At 39.3% G+C, this 24605-nt stretch overlaps 1 protein-coding gene across 3 annotated transcripts in view; it reads left to right on the forward strand.

Annotated features, from left to right (window-relative positions):
• Positions 1 to 24605, forward strand: part of RASGRF2 (Ras protein specific guanine nucleotide releasing factor 2) — an 88032-nt gene that overhangs the window by 39174 nt on the left and 24253 nt on the right. For 2 of the 3 annotated variants that reach the window (XM_033164767.1, XM_033164769.1), the window contains exons 8-17: positions 65 to 174; positions 870 to 988; positions 8467 to 8627; positions 9515 to 9581; positions 11236 to 11372; positions 12489 to 12571; positions 14294 to 14542; positions 15327 to 15712; positions 19295 to 19423; positions 24126 to 24215. In XM_033164767.1, coding sequence (XP_033020658.1) covers positions 65 to 174; positions 870 to 988; positions 8467 to 8627; positions 9515 to 9581; positions 11236 to 11372; positions 12489 to 12571; positions 14294 to 14542; positions 15327 to 15712; positions 19295 to 19423; positions 24126 to 24215 — 1531 coding nt within the window. The remainder of the gene's footprint in view (positions 1 to 64; positions 175 to 869; positions 989 to 8466; positions 8628 to 9514; positions 9582 to 11235; positions 11373 to 12488; positions 12572 to 14293; positions 14543 to 15326; positions 15713 to 19294; positions 19424 to 24125; positions 24216 to 24605) is intronic. The other variant, XM_033164768.1, reaches the window with a different exon arrangement.

Below are 24605 nucleotides of genomic sequence, written 5' to 3' on the forward strand. Positions count from 1 at the left end.
TATTTCAAGACCAAGTGTGCTTTTAAATATAAACTTGCTGATAATCCCTTTCACCCATCTTTAGATTCCTAGATATATAATAACCCTCCATGAACTTCTGGCTCACACACCGCATGAGCACGTAGAAAGAAAAAGCCTTGAATTCGCTAAATCTAAGCTAGAAGAGCTTTCAAGGTGAGACTCCTTTTGTTCTATGAATATGAAGCTAAAATGGAAACTGTGGATTACAAAATCAATGCGTTATTTTCAAAATATTGAATTATGGTATCTTTGGGCACAGCAAAAATAAACATGCAGTGTCTCCAGAGAGCTCAAAGGCCAGCATTGCATTGTGTAAGCATAGTTGCGCCTAAATTATTGATAGGGATTTATTTTATTTTATTTTATTTTGGTCTTGAGACAAATTTAAATAGTCTTGAGTGTCCCCACTTGTGATTCCCAGCAACTGGCATTCAGAAGCATATTACCTCCAGTGGTGGAAACAGAGCATTGCCTAAGAGAATAATGCTATAATAATAATTCAAGAATAAATCTGCCTAAAACACAGGAACATAAACAAACATGCCAACCTAGAAAAACAAAATTAAACTAGGTGTACAGCATGCTGCAGTACCTAGGAAATTTATATATTAAAAACCTTTGAGTGGTGCTAGAAGGACACTAGGCAAGCTTCTTTGGAAAAAGCGTTTCACATGCAAGTTCCAATGCTGAAACGACTTTCTGGCCATCACCTAGCTAGCCTCACATGGTGGTGGGACCTGGAAGAGAGTTGCTCATGATGAAGGTAATAAGGTATGGGAAATCTATATTTGCTTTATGCGTGCACTTTATTTCTTGAAGCTGAACATTCCCTTTTCTCTTTGCAACAGAGTGATGCATGATGAAGTGAGTGACACAGAAAACATACGGAAAAATCTGGCAATAGAAAGAATGATAGTAGAGGGTTGTGATATATTATTGGACACCAGCCAAACTTTTATACGACAAGGTAAGACCATTTTCTTTAGCATGCATTTCTACAGTATTAAGAGAGGCATAGCTGAAACTAGAGTTAATGTTGGCATCATTGGGAAAAATAAGGGTGCAATATATAGCTGGCACCATAAGTGTGCGATTGTCCAGATACAATTCATGAATATTAACCCCACAGTTTTGGGCTGCTGCTGAGCCCCACCTCTATGCTGTTTTTTTTCCAGGGGTCATGAAAAACAGCAGCACAATAATAGTAAAGCACCCGTGGGAAAGTAACATATACAGTAACCGGACTATCGTCTTCAGTGGACCAGAAATTATCTACAGCAACATGGAAAATAGGTCTGTCTGGCCAATAGATGTTGCAGTCCCAGATGATGCCAACATTCGGGCAAAAGCACAAGAGAAACTTGGAGTACTTGAAGCTTTGTCAAATGGTGGAGAGATTGTGAGAAATGAAAACAGCTGTCTTTTGTTTCCGTTTTTCATCTGTGCTTCAGGAACAGCTCAAAATGATACAGTCTGATAATCCCCCCCTTCAGATTGTGTTCTCAGTGCCAGAGCCCGAGTAGGAGAAAAGTTATGAGAGTGTTACATTATCTGGTATATTTGAAATGCCCAGAGACTTGCATGTCTTCTGGAAGACCTCTGCTGTGGAAGCTCAGAATTTATGGTACACAACTATGTGCAGTGCAGGTTAACATAGTCATATATGTAGGGTATCCATTATCAACTAAATATCTGGCACGAGCCCCCTTGAAGAGAAGTAGCCGTAACCCAACAGGCCAGCTCCTGTAGAGCTAACTCAGAGGTGTGGCCTGGCTGGAGAAGCTTGTTACTCTGTGCAGAATAAAGTTCGTTCTCCCATCCACTCAGCTTGTAGTGAGTCTCTACGTAAACAGAATATAATACAATGTACACCAGGGGTGCGCAACCTGTCACCTTCCAGATGTTATTGGATTCCAGTTCCATCAGCTGCAGCCACCATGGCCCAGTGGTCAGTTATAGGGATGGGAGGATGTCTCCATTTAGGTTCTCTTAGGTTCTCATTTTCACCAGTCTAAAATTCAGCTCTCCACATTTATGGATTAAAAAATTCTCATGAGAATTCATGTGAACTGAATCTAATTTCACCTGGAGGGACATAGTTTCCTTACCTCTAATACACACTTTTATCAACCTCAGTTGCCCAAGTACCACTTCTTCTGTAGCCAAAATTTCAACAGCAGGTTCCGGGGGAACCCAAAGGTTTTCAGAAGTACAAACCAAATCCTTCCAGAACAACTTGATGGAAGGGGAACCTCAAGACAGCCCAGTGAAGTTGAACATGATGAGTAGGGATTAAACGCTGAGTAACTGTTGGATGGGGGATGGAACAAAGTATATTAGAAAAGGGAAAAGCTGGTTGGCCAGAATCCTGAACAGCAGCAGCATTTTGCCCTGAGGTGTTTTGTTGCAGGCCCAGTTTATGATCCATGAATGCTTCCAAGAAGAAAATGAGAAATGAAGCTACTGACACCAATAGGAAAACACCATTAGGAAAATCTGTAGCCACTTGCTGAGCTCTGTTTTCCAGCGGCCACACTGAGCAAGCGTCATATACTCGATGAAGCTTGCATATATATTTTTTGGTATTGTTTTCAAAAAGAGAGCAGGCAGTGTTTATCTTAAAATTTCACACTGTTCTGATTGAAAACAATTCTCTGCTTCAGAAGTTTTGAAAGTGCCACAGATTGAAATCCTCGTCTTGTGGAAGTCATATTGAAAAAAGCAATACATGACAAAGAAATGGCAAATCTTTGATCTTGTTATAAATTTATATTATTGATGGCTAGAAGAATTGCACACATCTACAAGTTGATGCTTATGCATTTTAAGTGCTCTTTTTAGCTCTCTGAACAGCTGATTCAAAGGCAAACAAAAGAGACCTCATCTGGTCTCCTAGGAATTTAAAGTGTTCTCTCAGCTGTCAAAGGTTTTTCTCTGATCAGTATTTACCCCAGCATTATCTGCCAATAATCTGGATTTTAAATGGCTGTGGAAGTGACAGGTGTAAGACTTGGCACTGGCACCAACAGTCGGTGTACCTGACACTAACTCAACCCCTTTTTCATGGTACTTTGGATTACTAATGCTGCAATTCTACACACAGATACCAGGGAGAAAGCCTTCTTAAAATCAATGAGACTTTCTTCAGCGTACAGTGGTACCTCGGTTTATGAACTTAATCCATTCTGGAAGTCTGTTCTTAAACCAAGACCATTCTTAAACCGAGGTGCGCTTTCCCTAGTGAGGCCTCCCGCCACTGGTGCCCTTCCACCGTTCGGCTTCCGTTCTTAGACCAAGGTAAAGTTCACAAACTGGGGGACTACTTCCGGTTTTGCGGAGTTCGTAAATCAAATAGTTCGTAAACAGGGCTGTTCTTAAACTGAGGTACCACTGTATTTATCTTATTTATTTCACAAGTTTTATTACCGCTTGATTGTCATAAAACCTCAAAGCGATTTACAGAAAGAGTAGATAAGTATAGGTTTGTACGGTCAGTCTGAGAAACAGATTGTTCTGCAAAATGTACATATAAATTTATTGTTTATTGTTAGACATTTCATTGCTGGTCTTATAACTTCTCACTTTCATGGTAACACACAACTTTGCTGAAGCTAGGCAGTGTATTTTTTAATGTATTGGTAGAATTATACTTGAAATGTGTAAGACCAGAAAGTTTTACTTTCCTTGTGTGAATTTCCTTGTATGACTAACTCCATGTTGTAAGTAGAGTGTAAAAACAAAACAAAAAGCAAACTCCATTCTAATGGAATTATTATGTTGTGTGTAAATTCTCTATGTTGTATAACATTCGCCTATACTTTTGTGTATTAAAATATTATCACTGAGTAACTGCTCATATCTGTGCCAAAATTGTGCAGAATCCAACATTGCATGAGTGAACTTCTGCTAATGCACTGGGACATCCCCTCCTCAACCTTCCTGCAACCCCTGAAACAGATCTTGAGGGTATATGGAATGCTGCTAAGGGGAGGAGTGGAAGATGGAATTAGAAGTCCTTTCTGCTCACTCGTGTGTGTGTGTGTGTGTGTGTGAGAGAGAGAGAGAGAGAGAGAGAGAGAGAGAGAGAAGTAGTCTTAAGCATATTTACTTGGAAGCGAGTTTCACTGCATTCATTTGGTTTACATTTTGATTTAAAAGAGCTTCTAGGCACATTAAAAACAAACAAACCATTCACCTTTCAGAGTCTCATGTGACCTGATGTCATGCTTAAAGCGTTCTTATTTGATTGAGTTAGCCTGTGTGTTTAGCCTTTGTGAGCCAGTGAACCTTGGCTTAGAAAGAAACAGCATTGGCATATAAATTTTGCATGCATAGGAGCTTATGCACATATGATGAATCCATTGGTTGTGGGTCACTTGGAACCCTGCATTGGGAAGTGCTTTTTGCAATACCCATCCTCTTTAGGCACTTACTTCCTCATATATATGTATAGGAATTGAGCCTTAATGCCTCAGTGATGTTTGATTCTGCATTGTGTGTCTACCTAAAAATCTGTGAATTAATAAACTATAATATAACAACGTTTTTAATAGTACCTTTTTATTATTAAAAAAGGAATACTGCATTCTCAAAGGCACATATTTTCAGGGCTCTGGACAATGTTATAAAAAAGTGAGAAAAATAACTTCACAGCTACTTTAGAAAAATCAGCTGCTACAGTACTCTTTGTTCAAAACTTGTTTTGATTTCTTTCAAGCTCTGAGTCCCAATACTAGAGAAAGCTGTTTTCCCTCCTGAGTTAAGACAGTTAATTTGGACGCAAGGGGTATGAATGAACTTTCCAATAAATGTGTTTAAAAACATGCTTGTGCAGGTTCATCTCTGAGTTAATGAATATAGTTTAGGGTTGCGGGTGTTGCTGTGGTCTAAACCACTGAGCCTCTTGGGCTTGCCGATCGGAAGGTTGGCGGTTCAAATCTCCGTGACGGAGTGAGTTCCTGTTGCTCTGTTCCAGCTCCTGCCTACCTACCAGTTTGAAAACACACCAGTGCAAGTAGATAAATAGGTACCGCTGCAGCAGAAAAGTAAATGGTGTTTCCATGCGCTCTGGTTTCTGTCACAGTGTTCTGTTGCGCCAGAAGTAGTTTAGTCATGCTGGCCACATGACCCAGAAAGCAGTCTGTGGACAAACCCCGGCTCCCTTGGCCTGAAAGCGAGATGAGCGCCACAACCCCATAGTTGCCTTTGACTGGACTTAACCATCCAAGGGCATATAGTTTTGGTCCTAAGACTAGATGGACCTCGGTTTAAACTTCCATTCTGCTATGGGAATTTAAGGTCTCTTCACCTTTTTGAGTCCTTTGTGGGGTTTTTAAATTATTTGTTTGGAAGATAATTATCGTACCTTTGCAAATTAAATATATATATATTTCCAGTTGGCTTGTAAATTAAAAACAGTAATACAAATTACACATCATGGATAAAATTCTTCGGAAGGGAGGCAACCTTTGCCAGTTGGGCACCACTTCCTCCCACCATGTTTTGGAGGGACTCCCAATATTATGGAGCAGATTTGCATAGGGCACAAGCACTGCAAGGGAAAGGGTGGGGTCAGAAAGTCACCCCCCCCCTTTGACTGGTAGGAGTGACCTAGGAGCAATGTGGGCGCCAAATGGAAATCTGATGGTTGTATTAACAACAGCAGGGTCTCAGAAGAAGATCCAAAGCAATCTGCTAGGCCTATACCTATATATCGGTGCCATAAATGAGTAAAAAAAATGTTCTGGAGACTGTTTGGTGGTTTATTGTCCATTTGAACTAAAATAACACATCTTGGCCACTTATTTTCAGGGTTCTGGGCAATGGAAGTAAGGTTTCTCATCCCACTGTTGTTGTTGTTTTCTGTGTCTCAATATTGCAATGTAATTGCTGCTGTCATGCATGCTAAGCTGCCTTTCAGCTATTACAGTAGCTGATATTTCATCAAATGGCTCCTTTAAATTGAAAACCTTTTAAGACCCAACCTGAAAAGCAGCAGTCCCTGATCAGCGGTTTTCAACAGAATGATGCTGCAGTGGTCCTACCCCACCATAAGCCTTTTCAGCTTTTCAGAATGTACCTGTTTTGACAGAATGGCTGCCTCCATGACAAACCTACTTATCCCATTATATAATCAAACTGTCACTCTTCTTTGTATTTTATCCCTCTACTTGAAGACATTATGGTTAAATTATTTTTATTCCAATAGCTATAGCAAAAAAGAAAAAGAAAAAAAGAATCTGTTCAGGGCCCAGTCCTTCCATTAAGCAAATGTGGGAATGCAGGTGTCCTGCACCCCCTAAATCTAGCTTGCTGGCCTCAGGTGTGGTGTAGAAAGCTGCTCCTTCACCAGTATTGAAATAAGATTTAAATGTCACTTCTGTGCATAAAAATGGAGAGAATAACTTGGATACCAAAAGATCTGTGTTGCATATTTACAAGGAAATATACCACACTCCATCCTGCTTGGTTTTTTTTAAACTTTCATTGCATTATGAAAGCAGAATTAAAAATATATATATAATATAATCCAGACTGCCCCGTGTGAGAGCTGAAAATGATTCCACTTAAAGAGAATGGATTTTCCCTTTGGTTTCCTACTTCAGCTTTTCTTGCCAGAGGTGCTCGTGCCCTTCAGGAGCAGCTTTTTAGGAGGTGCAAGATGTAAAGTGCGAAAAGTTCTGATACATGCAAATATTATTATTATTATTATTATTATTATTATTAATATATCCTACCTTTTTCCTCTGGCAGGGACTCAAGGTGGCTTTCAGCTAAAACAAACAACTGAAAACTTGTATTTAAAAAAGCAATGATTTAAAAACAATTAAACATTAGTATGTATCTGCCAGCAAATTTGTTGATGCTACTGTGCCAAACATTGCCAAGCTCCTGATGCACCTTTACTTGCAGACTGGAAAACAAGGGAAAGCAATTGTAAATTCTCAGCACACAGATTTCTGTTTAATGTGGTTTGCTTGTGTGGTTTTCTGGTTCTGTGCAAATCTGAGGGATCAAAATAAAGGGGGGTGGAATCATTTGTTCAGGAGTGTGGGTTAAACCACAGAGCCTAGGGTTTGCTGATCAGAAGCTCGGTCCCAGCTCGGTCCCAGCTCCTGCCCACCTAGCAGTTCGAAAGCACATCAAAGTGCAAGTAGATAAATAGGTACCGCTCCAGCGGGAAGGTAAACCGTGCACTGCTCTGGTTCACCAGAAGCGGCTTAGTCATGCTGGCCACATGACCAGGAAGCTGTACGCCAGTAACGCGAGATGAGTGCCACAATCCCAGAGTTGGACACGACTGGACCTAATGGTCAGGTGTCCCTTTACCTTTACCTTCACACCAGAAATAGTTAAGATCACAGCATTAAAGCATTGAGGAAGTAGTGAACACAGAAAGGAGAGCAGCAAATAGTCTGCAACCATCAGTGGAGCAGTTCGGACTGCAATTTTCCCCAGTTTATCAGATGATCCCTGTTATTGGGTAAATCCAGATCTACAGGGGAAAAGCATAAAGACTGGTGCTGTCTGAGGGTGATGTCATATGGACTACACAAATAAAAAGGAGAATGGTAACAGCTGCAAACACACAGTAACCTCTGGTGAGGACAAGTCCACAGAATGAGATTAAAAATAATAATAATACATTTATAAGACTTGTTGAAAAACGAAGGACTTCAGTAGGCACCAAAAACAAAAAACAAAAAAGGTAGAGATGGCATCTGTCTGATATATAATGGGAGGGACTTCCATTATCAATGTTTTGTCCTTTTTTAATGTTTCTATTCTTCTTGAAAAGTTTTAGAGATGTATAAAACAAACTTTTAGTAATCAGTCCCACCGGTGTTTGCTTTAAGATCAGTGTTTGGAATTATGTTACTTTGTTATCCTGAGAGAAAATAAGTAATTTTGAACAGCAAAGGCAAATTGAGTTTTGCTATTGCCCAGAGAGTCTAGTTATTGGGTGATTAAGAAATATGAATGAAGTAAATGTTTTTTTTATTGTTTGCTGAATTTTGTCTTACAATTGATATTCTTTTTGTGTAATTGAAATGCTGTAGCCCTCTGCAGTTAGGTTGCTTAACTTCCGTTGACTTCAATCCTGTGCATTGGCCTTAAACAGCCTATGCACAGGATTACAGTCAAACATTTTCCTGCAGGGTAACCCAGTGTAGTGTTTGTTGCACTACAACTCCTATCATGCCTGACCCCTGGCCATGCTGCCTGGCCAAAGATGGGAGCTGGCCACAACATCTAGAAGACACCACACTGGCTACCCCTGCTTTAGTGAAACCAGTATAATTTGGATGGTCTTCTCTACTTGCCCCACATGGTGCGCCAAGATAGATATACATAATATCAAATAGATAATGAGGTATAGACTATGAAGGATTCCACTTATTAATCTTATATTTACAATGTACCATTTCCTTTTGTAATCACTAGGTACTCTGATACAAGTACCTTCCGTTGAGAGGGGGAAACTTAGTAAAGTTCGCCTGGGATCATTGTCTTTGAAAAAAGAAGGAGAAAGACAATGTTTTTTATTTACAAAACACTTTTTAATTTGTACAAGGAGCTCTGGAGGAAAGCTGCATCTACTTAAGGTACAGTGTTTTCATAGTTATGTCATTTACATTTAGCATGGTGGAATGTAGAGCATAAAGTTCCTAATTCTGGTGTTTCTCACTACATGTTACATTTCATTACTTCATGGTAGTTTAATTTAGGACATGAAAGATTTTACGTATTTCAGTAAATTGAGCCACTGAAGCAATGTACAAGAATTGCCTGGAAAACGATATCTCAGTATGGGCAAGCTTATAATTTGAACAGAGTGTTAGCTTTTCTAAACTAATTGTAATTGAAATTGAAATCTGGTCACGGAAATGTTACAGGAACAATTTTATTGCAAGCGACACACAATCCATTGCACGCCTTCATCAGCCAGCTGGTCGCATGGCTTAACGTGGCTCATGGTCGGACTGGCCCTGCATATATATATAATGCCGTTTCCAATGATATAGCCTTCCAGTTTAACTTTACAGTGAAATATTTTTCTTGAATTATTCTCCTACATGGATTGAAACTGTAATGTATTCAAATCTGAAAAAAATAGGTCTGCATTAATCTGTTTTTCTGTTTGGGATTCGTATACCTTATTTATTATATTCACATATTTCTCCCATGGAGTTGCTAGGCTGGTATGAATGAGTGTGCCGTGCCATTAATCCAATCATTAAAATTGATTTTATTTGCTGTTGGTTAATACATTGCAGAATTATTTTAATTGGAAAAAGGAACACATGCAGCTTAAATTTATCTTCATTTTTTGGGAATTAATAATGTTCTTGATTTTTGCAAATGTGTTCGGCTATTGGAACAATCCTTTCCAGGAGACTGTGTAACGTTAAATTGCATAATTTTGCATAATTTTGAGTGGGGGAGAGAGGATAAAATAGATTCCTGAAAAAAGTATTATTTATATCCCTAGGCAGGAGGTGTTCTCTCCTTAATAGAATGCACACTAATTGAGGAGGCTGATATGAATGATGATGACTGTAAGTTATATCAAACTGTTTAATATAATTATAATGTTTACACAAACAGTGTATTTTTTTCTGTACAATATATAATGAATACAGTCCCCAGGTAATGTGTCTGTCGCAGCTCCCAAGAAAACACAGGAGGGAAAGCTACATACCGCAAGCCTTTCCTGCCTCTCCTAAGTTGAAACAAAATAAAACAAAAAATTCCTTCCAGTAGCACCTTAGAGACCAACTAAGTTTGTTCTTGGTATGAGCTTTCGTGTGCATGCACACTTCTTCAGATCATAAGTTGGTCAACTTCTACTACTACTTCCACCAAAACCACTCCCCTCAGTCCACCAGAGGAAGGCAGACTGGGATGATCATAACTGTGATCCCCTCAGCAGCTGTTTGGCAGACTGAGAGGGGTTTGATTGCCAGTGCCAATTGACTGGAGAGCAGGAAGGTGTGCAATAATAATAATGTTAATAATAATATATTTATTTATACGCCCGCCCATCTGGCTGTGTTTCCACAGCAATAGTATTTCCTCTCTCCGCTTCTCCAGCTGCTTGGTGCAGGGAAGAACGGAGGACTGCTACCCAGTGCCAATCACCTAGTCCTAGATAATGAAGGGGAGCACACAAGGGATCACTGAGCTTGTATTGCACATCTCTCTGCATGTATGTGGGTTCACTGTGGTGTGTGTGTGTGTGAGAGAGAGAGAGAGAGGGAGAGGGAGAGAGGTGTATGTCTGAGTGGGACCCCAATACTTAACCACTAAATGCTGCCTTTGGGGCTAAAAAAGGTTGTCCAGCCCTGCAATAAAAGGAACGGGAGTGTGCCTAGTTGTTTCATATGAATAGGTGATTTTTAACTGGGAAGTTGGATCAGTGGAAAGTTGGGCAGATTGCGGATGTGGGGGGGCGGGGCATTGCATCATATCTGATTTGGACCACAGTACAGTAATCGGCAGGAACTACGGTAAGGCTGCAGTCTCAACACATATACCTTCCAGGAGGCCCCATCGAACTCAGTGGGATTTAAACTCTTAAGTAGGCATGTATAATATAAAAGATATAAAGGAATTATGCTCTCAGCTTCAAGTTGCAAAACAAGAAACCATATGAGGTTTTGGTGGCTTCCTGAATTGAGAGCAAACTGTTTGGTACCTGGGGCACAAACTGGGGCTCTAAGCTTTCCATTGCTGTAGGTTTTCCCAGTCATTTCAGTGGAAGGTAGAATTCTCTATGGGTAGTGGGGGTGAATCCATGAAAAATGGGGTATATTTGCATGGAGTTCTATGTCCGTGTTAGATCCCTATGGAATTTCATATTGAGGGACATGTGGACCAGAATTCGAAGCACTAGTTTCATAAGCTGAAGAACATTTTAAACTTATTTTTCCTCAATCAACAGCTTCCCATGCAAATGGCAAGCCATTTTTGAAATCATAAACATCATAAACAGTTTGTGATATGTCTTGGGAATACAGTGTTCCAAGTAGAAAAAGTAAGTGTGCTAATGAATAGCCTTGGTGGGGCCTAAATCACTCTTTGGAGTCTTGCCACACTGTAAAAACAAACAGATGCTGCGTGCTGGACAAATTTCTCTGGGTTGCTCCTTGGGTTTTTATGCGCCTCAGATTTCCATCTGTAATTGCTTTGTTCTTTGCTCCCTTTGTGAAGCAAAAGGTTCTGGGCAAGTATTTGGACATCTTGACTTCAAGATTGTGGTTGAACCGGCAGATGCACCTCCTTTTACCATTGTCCTGTTAGCCCCTTCACGGCAGGAAAAAGCAGCCTGGACAAGTGACATTAGTCAGGTATTTTCACTTTCTTGGAGATTACATGCTTTACTCAGCACGTAATAATAATTTAATGGCTCGGTATGTAGGAAATATAATATTTTAGTATCAGTAACAAAATAGTGCGACCTGGGTTCAAATTTAAAAAAATGCTCATGTTGAACCGGTGCTAGTTCAACAATGAAATAAATAATTAATAAATAAATAGACCTTGATAGTGAAGGAGGAAGAAACAGTCAAGAAGAGATACAATGCAAGATTAGGCTACACCAACTGCACAAAATACGGGTACCTCTTCGAAGGGGTGGATGATTTTGGGTTAGGAATGCCATGAAGTGGAGTACGAACCCTTTTTCAGATGAGGGGCAGACCATGCCCCCTTCTCACATGAATACCAGTATCAGACTTCATGAAAAAATGCTAATTGCAAACGCAGTCAGTTACTTTAGAGTAACTCCTGTAAGGTTGCAAGCCTCATACTAGTTACTTGAGAACAGTTCAGTTGTGATCTGTAAGCTGCTTGTGAAGCAAGCCAAAAGCAAACAAAGGGACATTGATTTCCCCTCTGCTTTGGTAATGTGATTGGTGCTGCAAACTTTAATCTATTTAACTGGTACATTAATCAACTAAAGCTTTAATCACAGATTAGAATTTGCTTCTGATTAATTAGTGGGACCGAAACTAAAAAGCAAAGTTCCTTCAGGATATCCAGATATACTGGTTTTCCCCTCCTCTTCCACCTCCTCCTCTTTGTACTGAAATTGATGAGAATTAAACTTACTGATGGCTCCCTCCCACCTCCATTTTTACCATATTAACAAATATTTGGATTGGATTTGAGTCATGAATTTGCCCTAGAAGTAAATTTTTAAAAGCTCAATATTCATAAAAGAGCAGAAAACCCAATAAAGATTGTGACAGGGAGGGAATAGCATTATGGAGGTTGTTAATGTGTTCATTCAAAAGACATCCATTGCCAGGAACTCTGGGAACTCTAGTTTTCTGTTCCTTCTGGCTCAATAGATAGAGCTTTTCATATACTGTGAGTATAGCATTTGAGATTTACAAGAATTTTTTTAAATAAAAAAATCATCATCCTGTATTTCCACCCCCCTTTGTTATTATCTTATGCAGTGTGTCGACAACATACGGTGCAATGGTTTAATGACCATAGTATTTGAAGAAAACTCCAAAGTCACTGTGCCACATATGATCAAGTAAGTTTGCTGATTTTGACAAGTAGCCATACTGTGGGACTTCTTGCATTATCCCTCAAATGCAAAATTGAAACCTTGCTGTTTTGCTTCACTGCACTATTAATCCCATGTTTCACAGGGAAATGCTGCATTCTTTGTGTGCCTACTTTGTTTGCTTTTCAAGATTTAGAAAACTATTAATCTAAATAGTAACATACTGTACTAGTTTTTGTTCTTGAAATCATTGTTATAATTTTACTCTTAATGTGTGTGCTACTTTACACGTGTTTGTTTTAAGATTTTCTTTGGACTCTGGTGTTACCCTGGCAGACACAACCTACCTTAGACTCTGTGGGCAGTATCCAGTGAAGTAGATCCATTAGCGCAAGGATTTCTGCTTGCACAGTGGAACTTCCCCTCCCTCCCCTCTCCCTGCATGCCCCTTGTGCCCTCCAGAGGGTTGAGGGAAACCCTAGAACAGATATAGGGGGTAGGTATGAAGAGGAGGAAAAGGGGAACTTCTGTTGCATAACTAAAAGTCCTTGCACCAGGGTGATACAGTGGTACCTTGGTTCTCAAACTTAACCCATTCTGGAAGTCCATTCCAAAACCAAAGCGATCCAAAACCAAGGCACGCTTTCCCATAGAAAGTACAGTGGTACCTTGGTTTAAGAACAGCTTAGTTTATGAACAACTTGGATTAAGAACGCTGCAAACCTGGAAGTAGGTGTTTTGGTTTGTGAACTTTGCCCTGGAATAAGAACATGTTTTGCTTCCTGTTGAGTGTGTTCCATTTGTAAATTAAGTCCCCCGCTGCTATGGGAAAGCACGCCTTGGTTTAAGAACGCTTTGGTTTAAGAAAGGACTTCCAGAATGGATTAAGTTCGTAAACCAAGGTACCACTGTAATGCAAAATGGATTAATTCAATCCAGACTTTTAAAAACAACCCCTAAAACAGCAATTTAACATGAATTTTACTATCTAACGAGACCATTGATCCATAAAATGAACAATGTACTTCAGTCACACAATCAATCAGTCAGTCAGTAGCTGAACTGGGTTCTACACAGTCAGAAAAAACAAAACAAACAAGAAGAGCCGCAGAAACAAAAACGCAAAATAAATAGCAGAAACAGATCTCAGCGTAACATTCAAAACAGAAGCGTGGCACTCAAATTGGAAGCGTAACACTCAAAATGGAGCACATTCAGCTTCCGAAAAAAGTTCGCAAACCGGAACACTTACTTCCAGTGTTTGGGTTCCTAGTTGTTTGAGTACCAAGGCACTTGAGAACCAAGGTACCACTGTGCTACCCTATGCAGCAGGATCCCTTTCACTACTAGCGTCTCCACTGCCCCACGTGGAGCTGCAATGCTGCTGAAAGGCCATATATGGTGTAGTGGAGGCTGGAAAGTGACAAGCACATTTATTCCTGATTATAAAACCCACTTTGAGTACAGTAATACAAATTAAAAATGAAATACAAAAGCCCCAAGGATTTTGGGATACATCCTACTGCATTCTGCCAGAATAATCATTGGGGCTTTCCCACACATCCCACATTTAACTTTTTTTTTTTTTTTTTTTTTGGTTGCATAGGTATGAGTTGCATAAGGGTATAGAAAAGAATGTCTTCTATATTTCAAAAAATGACAGCATCTTTTTAAAAAAACAAAAAAAAACCTGAGTACGACTTACGAAGTGATGTTTAATAATAGTCTTTAAATAATTATATTATATAGATCTGATGCACGTCTTCACAAAGATGACATTGACATCTGCTTCAGCAAAACACTAAACTCCTGCAAAGTGCCCCAGATTCGTTATGCAAGCGTTGAACGCCTTTTGGAGAGATTAACAGACTTGCGATTTCTCAGTATTGATTTCCTTAATACTTTCCTACATACTTATCGCATATTTACTACTGCAGCGGTTGTCTTGGAGAAACTGTCGGATATATACAAAAGGCCTTTCACCTCAATTCCTGTTAGGTGAGTTCCTTTCTACTCATTATGTTCACGCGAGGTCTCCTGTCATAATAAACCCTGCAAAATGCATTGGACAACAATTTTACATATGTTTTTTTATGCTTACATACTGTTTACTCTTTCGGCCATGGGAGAAGGAATAAAATCCAGCTGGGCACAAACATCCATCCTGGACTTTGTAATGCCAATCATTTCATACCTACTGGTATGGTAGGTGTTCTATTTTGGAATTTGTCTCTTTTATTTTCCAATATGCACACAACCATATTTCAGTATTATATGCAGGTAGCTTGCATCTTACACATATTTATTTATTTATTTAATTTGTATATTGCTCTTCATCTAAAGATCTTGGGGCAGTTCACAGCATAAAAATAAAAACACAAAATACATAATAAAAACAAGAACAAAACAAACCCATAACCCACTCGCCCAACAATTCACATGTGCCATTTCAACTTTATGCGGTTGAACGTCAGCCAGTTGAAATCACCCAAATTAAATGCTCCCTCCAAATCTCCTTGCTCAAACTCCAACTCCCCACAAAGTTTGATGCAAGGGCTCCTGGGCTTGCACTTGCAAAGGTTCATGGGATTGCTAGACAGTGTTTTCACACCATTTTTGCTGTTCTCTTGCTCTTTTAGGGCCATTTTTGCCCATTTTGTGCCATTTCCAGTTTTGCGGCGATGTGCACGTGCTCTAAATATGTGTAAATGGGGAGTTGCCTGTACATGCCCATAACGTTACTGCCACATAAAATACAAGTGACCTTTCCTTTCTCTCCTAGATCTTTGGAATTGTTTTTTGCTACTAATCAAAACAACAGAGGAGAACACCTGGCTGACGCAAAATCACCACACCTTTGCCGCAAATTCTCTTCCCCTCCACCTCTGTCACTCTCTAGGACTTCCTCGCCTGTCAGAACCAGAAAACTGTCACTAAGTTCCCCACTAAATTCTAGGATAGGGGCTTTAGATCTGTCTACGTCCTCTCTTGCCAGTAGTCCTACCTCAACATACAGCCCTGCCACTTCACCACCGCCCATATCTAAAGTACCATTGGACCTTAGCAAAGGCCCTTCATCTCCAGAACAAAGTCCTGGCTTTGCAGACGAAAACTCAGAGAATCCACGTATTGAGCTTTGCAACAAACTAAGGAGAAGCATCCGAAGAGGTATTATATATACAATATATTGTGTAATTAAAGGTTGTTATTTTGCAAAGAAATGTGGGTGTGCTGGTACAAGGGAGGTGGGGATGCTTATGTTTTGAGCATCACCCATTGCTCAAGTGCACAACTTGAAATCCTCTTACCTTTATGTGCACAAATGGGAAAGGAACAGTGGAGGAATAAAGTCTCACCTTCTTCTTCTTCTTCTTCTTCTTCTTCTTCTTCTTCTTCTTCTTCTTCTTCTTCGACCAATGCAAGTAATGTAGAAGGAGGATTTTCTAGAGCTGTGAGATGCAAGCCCCCCTTAATTTGTGTAGATCCATTGAGCAATTATTTCAACAAATCGTGGCTGGAATTTCTGGTCCTGTTCTAGGGTAGCTATAGGGTTCCTGCACCTTTAATATCTGTGTAGAAGACAGAATCCCAGCAGTTGCAGCTTACATGACAAGCTGCACCTGCAATTCCTTCTTCGGTGCCAAAAATATATATATATTCACACAAAAAAAGAAAATTAGCACTAAACTTGTGCAATATTCCGCTATATTTCTGGAAGTCACTTTTATGTTGTGTGAAAACACAGATATAATGCGGAAATCAACAGTTTGGGAAAAGTTGGGAAAATGAAATAAAATGCCACATGAATGCAACCTTAGATGACTTTAAAAAGGGATTGGGCAAATACATGGAGCTTTAGTCTTACCCATGTCTCTGAGTCGCGATGGCTGTCTACTGCCTCCAGGATACCAGTTGCTGGGAAAGAACAGTAGGAAAGGGCTATTGGCCTCGCATCCCACTTGTGGGTTTCCCAGAGGCATCTGGGGAGCAGGGTAATAATAATAATTTAATAATTTATTATTTGTACCCCGCCCATCTGGCTGGGTTTCCCCAGCCACTCTGGGCGGCTTTCAACAGAGATTAAAATACATGAAAATATCACACATTAAAAACTTCCCTGAACAGGGCTGCCTTCAGATGTCTTCTGAATAATAATAATTTAGGGTGCTGAACTAGATGGCCCTTGGGGACCTTCACACATCTCTGTGAGGTGTGATGAATGACCTGGAATTGGACAAAGAGCAGAGGAACATATTTGATGTTTTGATGTAATTTGTTTATCTGCTCTATCAAAGGTTCTCCTGGTTAACCATGCAAATTCTAACCTGGAAACTGGCGCTCATGAAAATTTCTATCAGCCTCAGTTTTCTTTTCATTTTTTACTTACATGAGTTGTATTCCCCCCCCCCAAGCATAGCCCCTTTTTATTTCTTTGGAGAACCTTACAAGAATTACAGTAAAACTGAAGAAAGCATAATTCCCTTGAAAAAGATATTTTTAAAAAAAGCTCGCTGGTGAGACGCTTAATACAGTCTTCACCAAAGGATTTGTCACTATAGAAAGTAATATATTGTTTAACAAAAGATCTTTTAAATTGACATTAGTTATAATGTCAATGGTAATTAGTCCATCATTAATTAAATAAGCTTAAGGAATGCTGTCAGAAATAATAGTTCTAGCAAATAAGAAGTTAAGCAAGTTTAGATCTTATTTGCAGATAAAAAATGCCTAGGAGATTTTCAGCAAAAGTTAGTATCTATTATTATGCATAACGGTTACAGCTGGCTTTTACTACTAGTCTCTGTTCATTTGTTAGGTATTGAAATGCAGACTGTACCCTATGTAATAAATTCTACTGTGTTAGCTAATAAACTTTGTATGGCCTGAGATAAAACACTTGGTTCAGTTCTCTGTTGACATAATTATTTAGTTTTACAGCAGAATCCCAGTTACCAGTATATAATATTAGCAGTGTAAATGAGCATTATGCAGAATGGAAAAGCATAATAATAATAATAATAATAATAATAATAATAATAATAATAATAGTAAATTAAAATGGTGTAAGTTATTCCTGATGCCTAAGCTAGTGACTTCTTGCCTGAATATGCATCAAGAATAAGGCAAATGGAAAGTTAACTGTGTAAATGAAAAGCACCAAACTCAAACAGAATTATGCAAAACAGAGACATGCAAGTACAATGAATTTCCATGATTTATTCTGCTGATTTTTATTTTCTTGGTTGACAGACAGAATATACACAGCCTTAATATTTGTTAAAGTGTGTCCCCTGAGGCAGAAGCATCAGATACAGTGAGGATTTTGATAACACAAGTGAGAGAAGCTCTAAGGTGGAATTAAGAGTTTGATACAGTAGAGAAGTGCATTGGATAGATATAGATATATATAGTTTGATAACACTGTCCTTCATAATTAAATTCAACCCTCACCAACAAAGGAAACTAGGAAAGTGAATACATGTAAAAATAATTGAAGAACTTTGATTTTTGTATGGCACAAATGAAGCCTTGAGTAAGAAAAGACCTTTGAAGCAGAAGTATCAAATCCTATGAGGATTTTGGTAACAAAAGTGAGAAATACTCAGTAGTAGCATTAGGGTAATACACTGGAAGATTATGTTTTGCGTGTAGTTTGACAAATTATGCTTCAGATTTAAACTCTGTTTACCAACAAAGGGAGCAAAGGCAACAGGAAAGCACAACAGTTGAAAATACTTTTCAGTGCAGCGTTTGAACAGGTCTAATACAGCAAACACCTGTGAGGACAACATTGAACTGAGGGCAGTCTTTCAGATAAGAACAACCCGAAATGATGTTGACAATTTTATTTTAAATAATGGCACGTGGTACCTAATAGTTGAAATAAATTTGTCACCACTGCTAGAACTACAATATATGGAATTCTTACCACAACACAGAGAGTGGCCATTCACTCTCTTCACCTTATTTGTTCTTTTTGAATTCTTTTAGATTCTGGTGAATCTAATAGTTGACTTGTTCGTTTCCTGTCTTTAACCTTGTTTCTGAGATTTAGTGTGTACCACTAGACATTGGTCTGAGTAGATGCAAAATCATGAAACAGCTATCTTCATTATTGATAGTACAGCCAATTTCTTTTAAATTGGTGTCCTCTACTCCCTTATTTATAAACTTTATAGTTACTTGTGTCATTGGTTTCTGTGTCAAGTACCCTGATATTTCATCAATACTATTAAATTTATGTGAGCAGGTGTTGCACTTGCCTAAACTTATTTTCCAAATTTCCTAAAGAGTTGTCTCAGAACATGTTACATGAACAGCATAAACTAAAGTTCACTGACAGAACTATAAAATGATGTTGGCTGGTAGAATTAAGTGCTAGTACCCCAAACACCAGGCCCCACTGATCAATGTCCTATGATCAATGTCTTGAGAACAATATTACTTTGTTCCCCATATATTTATATTAAAGGTGATTTTATAGTTGACCATTATAATTTCTCATTAATTTAAATACATTAGTGGGTTTTTGTTGTTTTCAAACCAAATGTTTCAATCATTTCTTTTTTTTTTTTTAATCATTTTAAATGCATCTGTTTTGTTCAGAATCTGCACACTGAAAAAATAACCTTTTAGTTTTTAGAGTTTAAGAAGGTGTAGCATAATTTCATACCTGATATGTGAAATGTTTTATGATTGAATTATAAAGATCACTCGCTATCTCTATATTAAAGTGCATACTTCTTAAAGCAGCGGTTCTGGAATCTGTATCAGTGGATCGCACTATCCCAGAAAGTGCCTCAACTGTGGATACTCCTGAGCTCTCCCCGTGTAGATCCCCTTCGACTCCACGACATCTACGTTATCGACAGCCAGGGGGTAAGGTTAAAAAAAACAACACTTTAATACATTGCATGGTTATATCAGTTTTAAGTCAATACAAAAGGGCCTTGTAGTGATAATAAATTTCTAAACAAATTGTTTACTGTCTATTTCTGTTCTTTTTGCAAAATGTAAGAAAAGAAGGTGTGAATAACACCATTCCAAATGATTAGCAATTGAGCAGCAAGAGAATGAAAAGCTTATTTGCATTAGGATGCGATGAAATGTTCTGCAATATTTTGAACTAGATGTACATTTGTTCGAGAAAAATATTGACTTGAGTCTTATAACTGACAGATTTTCTTGAACCAAGCTGCGGGCACATATTGAGCACTGTGTATGGTGATGAGATGTGTGATACCGATCACTGTTAGTGGGAAGTAAGTCTGTTTGTGTGGCACTGAAAATGTACAGATGGTATTATAATTACTCATTACAGGATGTGAATAAATTGCTTAACCAGGAGTAAAATTCTTTTTGTAGAGCTCCATTAAATCGTGTGTCCCACTAACAGATGCTTAAAGGATGCAACATACTGACAACTTGGTCCTGAACCCAACACTTCCATTGCATGAGCCGGAAGTGACTTCTTTGTCCTTGACTCTTTAATCAAATTCATAGTGGAACTTTCACATCTCTCTTGGGAATCAGGCCATGCAGAAGTTCAGTATGATTAGTAATTGAGTGTGGAATCTGATTGTGCCTTCCCCTCATTGGAAATGCTTTTTCATATTTTTTAAAATCATTTTTCATTACCATGTCTCACATTTCATTGATTATAACCATACATTCAATCACTGATGACTTTCTTTCCCCCCTTTCCATGGTTCTATTTATTTATCCATTAAGACTGCATATTCTAATTTCCCCTTATGTTCATATTTCTCTCTCTCCCCCCTTGTATATTTAATGCTTTATACTGCTGAATAAAGCAAGTTTGCCAGCAAGTTTGGAAAACTCAGCAGTGGCCAGAGGATTGGAGAAGATCAGTCTACATCCCAATCCCAAAGAAGGGCAGTGCCAAAGAATGCTCCAACTACCGCACAATTGCACTCATTTCACACGCTAGCAAGGTTATGCTTAAAATTCTACAAGGCAGGCTTGGACTTCCGGCGACGAGCGCCATCTCCAGCAGTTGGGAGTTGTTTCAGTTCTGAGACAGCTCCGGTTTCCTCGGGGGTAGGAGCTTTCGCAACCGTGCTGCGGGCTCCGGTAAACCACGGGAAGAGCGTCCCGTGGTCCAGGGTTTCTTGCGGGCCTCAAGGTGCTGACCCCTTCTCAGGTTTCGCTTGTAAAAGGGAGGCTTGAGTGAAGGGGCCTCGGTACGGGGCTGAAGAAGCCGTCTCCAACCGTGGAAACGAAGCGGCGGCCGGCTGCTGGATTTTGAGCGCTCCGTCTTTCCTCAAATTTGGACATAAAAGAAGTACTCTGTAAGTACGGAGAATAATTGGGACCCTAAAAGTTTAAAATTAGGCTTGCAGAGAGAGATTAAAATGAGGAAGTCACTTTCTCTCTGATAGCGAAAATTAGCACAGTAACACCAAGAAACTGTTGCCATTAAACATTTGCTTTGAAGCTAAGAGCTGTTTTCAGAGACTGTGGAAACCCCGGCTGGGGGAAGATTGAGATTAAGATTGATTGCTTTTTTATGGATTTACAACTCTTTTAACCTTCTGGCAAAGAATCTGGGCCAGGCTGAAAATGGCGGATTTTAATGCGCAGATGGAAAAGTACTGACACCCTGTGGTTCTCTGCCTACTCAGATCCCACAGCCCCCCTAGACTCAACAATGGAAAGTTTTTGGTTTCAAATGAACTTATTTCAACAGAATGTGCTGGAAAAGTTTGTTCAGATCGAAACAATATTGAAAGACTCTGAAATAACTTTGATAGACTGCATTAAAGACCCACTTGCTACAAAAGAGGAAAAGAATGTTTCTCCAGTTGAAATCTTAGAAGCGGATTGCGTACAAGCTCATAAACAAGAACAGCCTCCTAAGCGTGAGAGGCGGGGGGCTTTTACTCTTCAAAGAACAAAGAACTTCTGGAGTGGCAGTTCAGGAGTTTTGGAACTGGATTGGAGCATGCAACAAGAGGAAAGTGGAGAAGAGATATTTTGTGAACTTATAATTATTTGTCAGGAAGATGACCACATTCTGAAGAAGAAGAAGACACAAAGAATGTTCAGTGTTGAACTTGTGATGGTACAAACAACGGAATTTTTAGAAGGAGTTGGAAAGAATGGACTCTGGGGGGGGGGGAACAGTGGGGGAAGGGAAGGGAAAAAGGAAGATTAGAAATGCATAGAAGAGGGGTGGGGTAAAGAAGGAAGGTCTAAAGGGAATGGATTTAAAAAGGCTGACCACGGATTTCTGAAACCAGAGGGGAAAAGATGTGTATGTAATAGAAGGGTTATATTGATTTTGGTTAAGATAAGATTTAATAATAATAGATGTGCTGGAATCAGAGGATATATCGGCTTCAGCATTAGAGGTTAAATAAAGAGAGGATATAAGAGGTTGTTTAGGTAATATGTTATATAGTTTGTTAGAATAGGTTAAAAATTGAGGTATGGATGTAAGATTTAGTTTATGTGTGTTAAACAAGATTTTACAATGTTACAAAGTTACTGAAAGAAGATTAGAAATAAAAACGCAGAAGAGAGGAGGTGAGGAAGTCCATTAACTAAGTTCAGAAATAAGTTTAAGACAGTTAAGTTGATGTTTTTATTGTAGCTGTATTGTCAGGTAATGTATCTGTTTTTTTTCTGTTTTGTTTGTATTTCATATTTTGATTTGTAGTTTATATGTATGTTTGTAGTATGTGTTTTTCTTTGTTATCTGTCAAAATACCAATAAACTCCCTAAAAAAAATAAAAATAAAAAAAAATAAAATTCTACAAGGCAGGCTTAAGCAGTATGTGGACCGAGAACTCCCAGAAGTGCAAGCTGGATTTCGAAGGGGCAGAGGAACCAGAGACCTAATTGCAAACATGCGCTGGATTATGGAGAAAGCTCCAGAAAAACGTCTACTTCTGCTTCATTGACTATGCAAAAGCATTTGACTGTGTCGACCACAGCAAACTATGGCAAGTTCTTAAAGAAATGGGAGTGCCGGATCACCTCATTTGTCTCCTGAGAAATCTCTATGTGGGACAAGAAGCTACAGTTAGAACTGGATATGGAACAACTGATTGGTTCAAAATTGGGAAAGGAGTACGACAAGGCTGTATATTGTCTCCCTGCTTATTTAACTTATATGCAGAATTCATCATGCGAAAGGCTGGACTGGATGAATCCCCAACCGGAATTAAGATTGCCGGAAAAAATATCAACAACCTCAGATATGCTAATGATACTACCTTGATGGCAGAAAGTGAGGAGGAATTAAAGAACCTTTTAATGAGGGTGAAAGAAGAGAGCGCAAAATATGGTCTGAAGCTCAACATAAAAAAACTAAGATCATGGCCACTGGTCCCATCACCTCCTGGCAAATAGAAGGGGAAGAAATGGAGGCAGTGAGAGATTTCACTTTCTTGGGTTCCATGATCACTGCAGATGGTGACAGCAGTCACGAAATTAGAAGACGCCTGCTTCTTGGGAGAAAAGCAATGACAAACCTAGACAGCATCTTAAAAAGCAAAGACATCACCTTGCCGACAAAGGTCCGTATAGTTAAAGCTATGGTTTTCCCAGTAGTAATGTACGGAAGTGAGAGCTGGACCATAAAGAAGGCTGATCGCCATAGAATTGATGCTTTTGAATTATGGTGCTGGAGGAGACTCTTGAGAGTCCCATGGACTGCAAGAAGATCAAACCTATCCATTCTCAAAGAAATCAGCCCTGAGTACTCACTAGAAGGACAGATCCTGAAGTTGAGGCTCCAGTACTTTGGCCACCTCATGAGAAGAGAAGACTCCCTAGAAAAGACCCTGATGTTGGGAAAGATGGAGGGCACAAGGAGAAAGGGACGACAGAGGATGAGATGGTTGGACAGTGTTCTCGAAGCTACTAACATGAGTTTGGCCAAACTGCGAGAGGCAGTGAAGGATAGGCGTGCCTGGCGTGCTCTGGTCCATGGGGTCACGAAGAGTCGGACACGACTGAACGACTGAACAACAACACTGCTGAATTTACATTAACCCTGCTGACATTTCAGCCTGATTAACACGATTCTTCAGATATTCTGCAAACATTTCTCACTCCTCCTTAAATACTCCATCTTCCTATTCTCTTATTCTGTTAGTTAAATTCCCCTCATGGAAACGTTTTTTGATCCAGCTGATGCCTCTGCCAACAGAAGGTGGGGAGAGGTGATTTTTGCCAGCCCCCTTTCCCAAATGCTGCCCCCTAAAAATGTCTTCTGGAGGGTTGGCTGCCCTTCTGGAACAGCATGGGAAGTGGTATGGGAGTGTGCAGGGGGAGGTGAGAGTTGACCAAAATATATATTCCTTCCTCTTCTGTTAGCAGAGGCCTTTGCTGAATCAAAAACAATTTGGATACAACTGTTAAAAAAAATCACAAAATGTTCTGTTTGTTTTTCCAGCAGGAAGGTTTGCTCATATATATGCATGCTTAAACAATGTTTTCCCCCTCTACCATAAAAGCATACATGGAGATAGATATCCAAGCTTGTGGTTTTCATTTACAAAACAATGCTCACTGTTGATGTTGTTTTATTTTTTGTTATTTACTTTGCAGTACAGGCGACTGACAACAGTCATTGTTCCGTTTCCCCTGCTTCTGCTTTTGCTATTGCTACAGCTGCAGCTGGGCATGGGAGCCCACCAGGTGAGCCTTCTGGTACCAAAGATGGGGTGGGGGTGGGGGTGAATTACTGAGCACTAGTAAGTGAATGCAGTCAATATTTGCAATTGAATATTCGCAGGCTCCTTTGGGGGGCTTTGGTCCAAAAGGCAACATAAAACAAAGCTTAACTGACTGAGAAATACTATACCAATTCAGAAGTAAATCCCATTGAATTCAATGGGGCATGTTGCTACATAACGAGATACAGGATTTAAGGCTAAATGATTGACAAATACTTACTTCTTTGAAATATTAATCACTGTGCTCATGGTGAATGAATGAATGAATCTTTATTTGTGTCAGACATCGGCCATAGTAATAAAACAACAATATGATATACAAAGAATAGAAATAAAAAGTCAATTATATAAA

The sequence above is a fragment of the Lacerta agilis genome, chromosome 11 (assembly GCF_009819535.1).
Source record: "Lacerta agilis isolate rLacAgi1 chromosome 11, rLacAgi1.pri, whole genome shotgun sequence".
NCBI classification, from domain to species: domain Eukaryota; kingdom Metazoa; phylum Chordata; class Lepidosauria; order Squamata; family Lacertidae; genus Lacerta; species Lacerta agilis.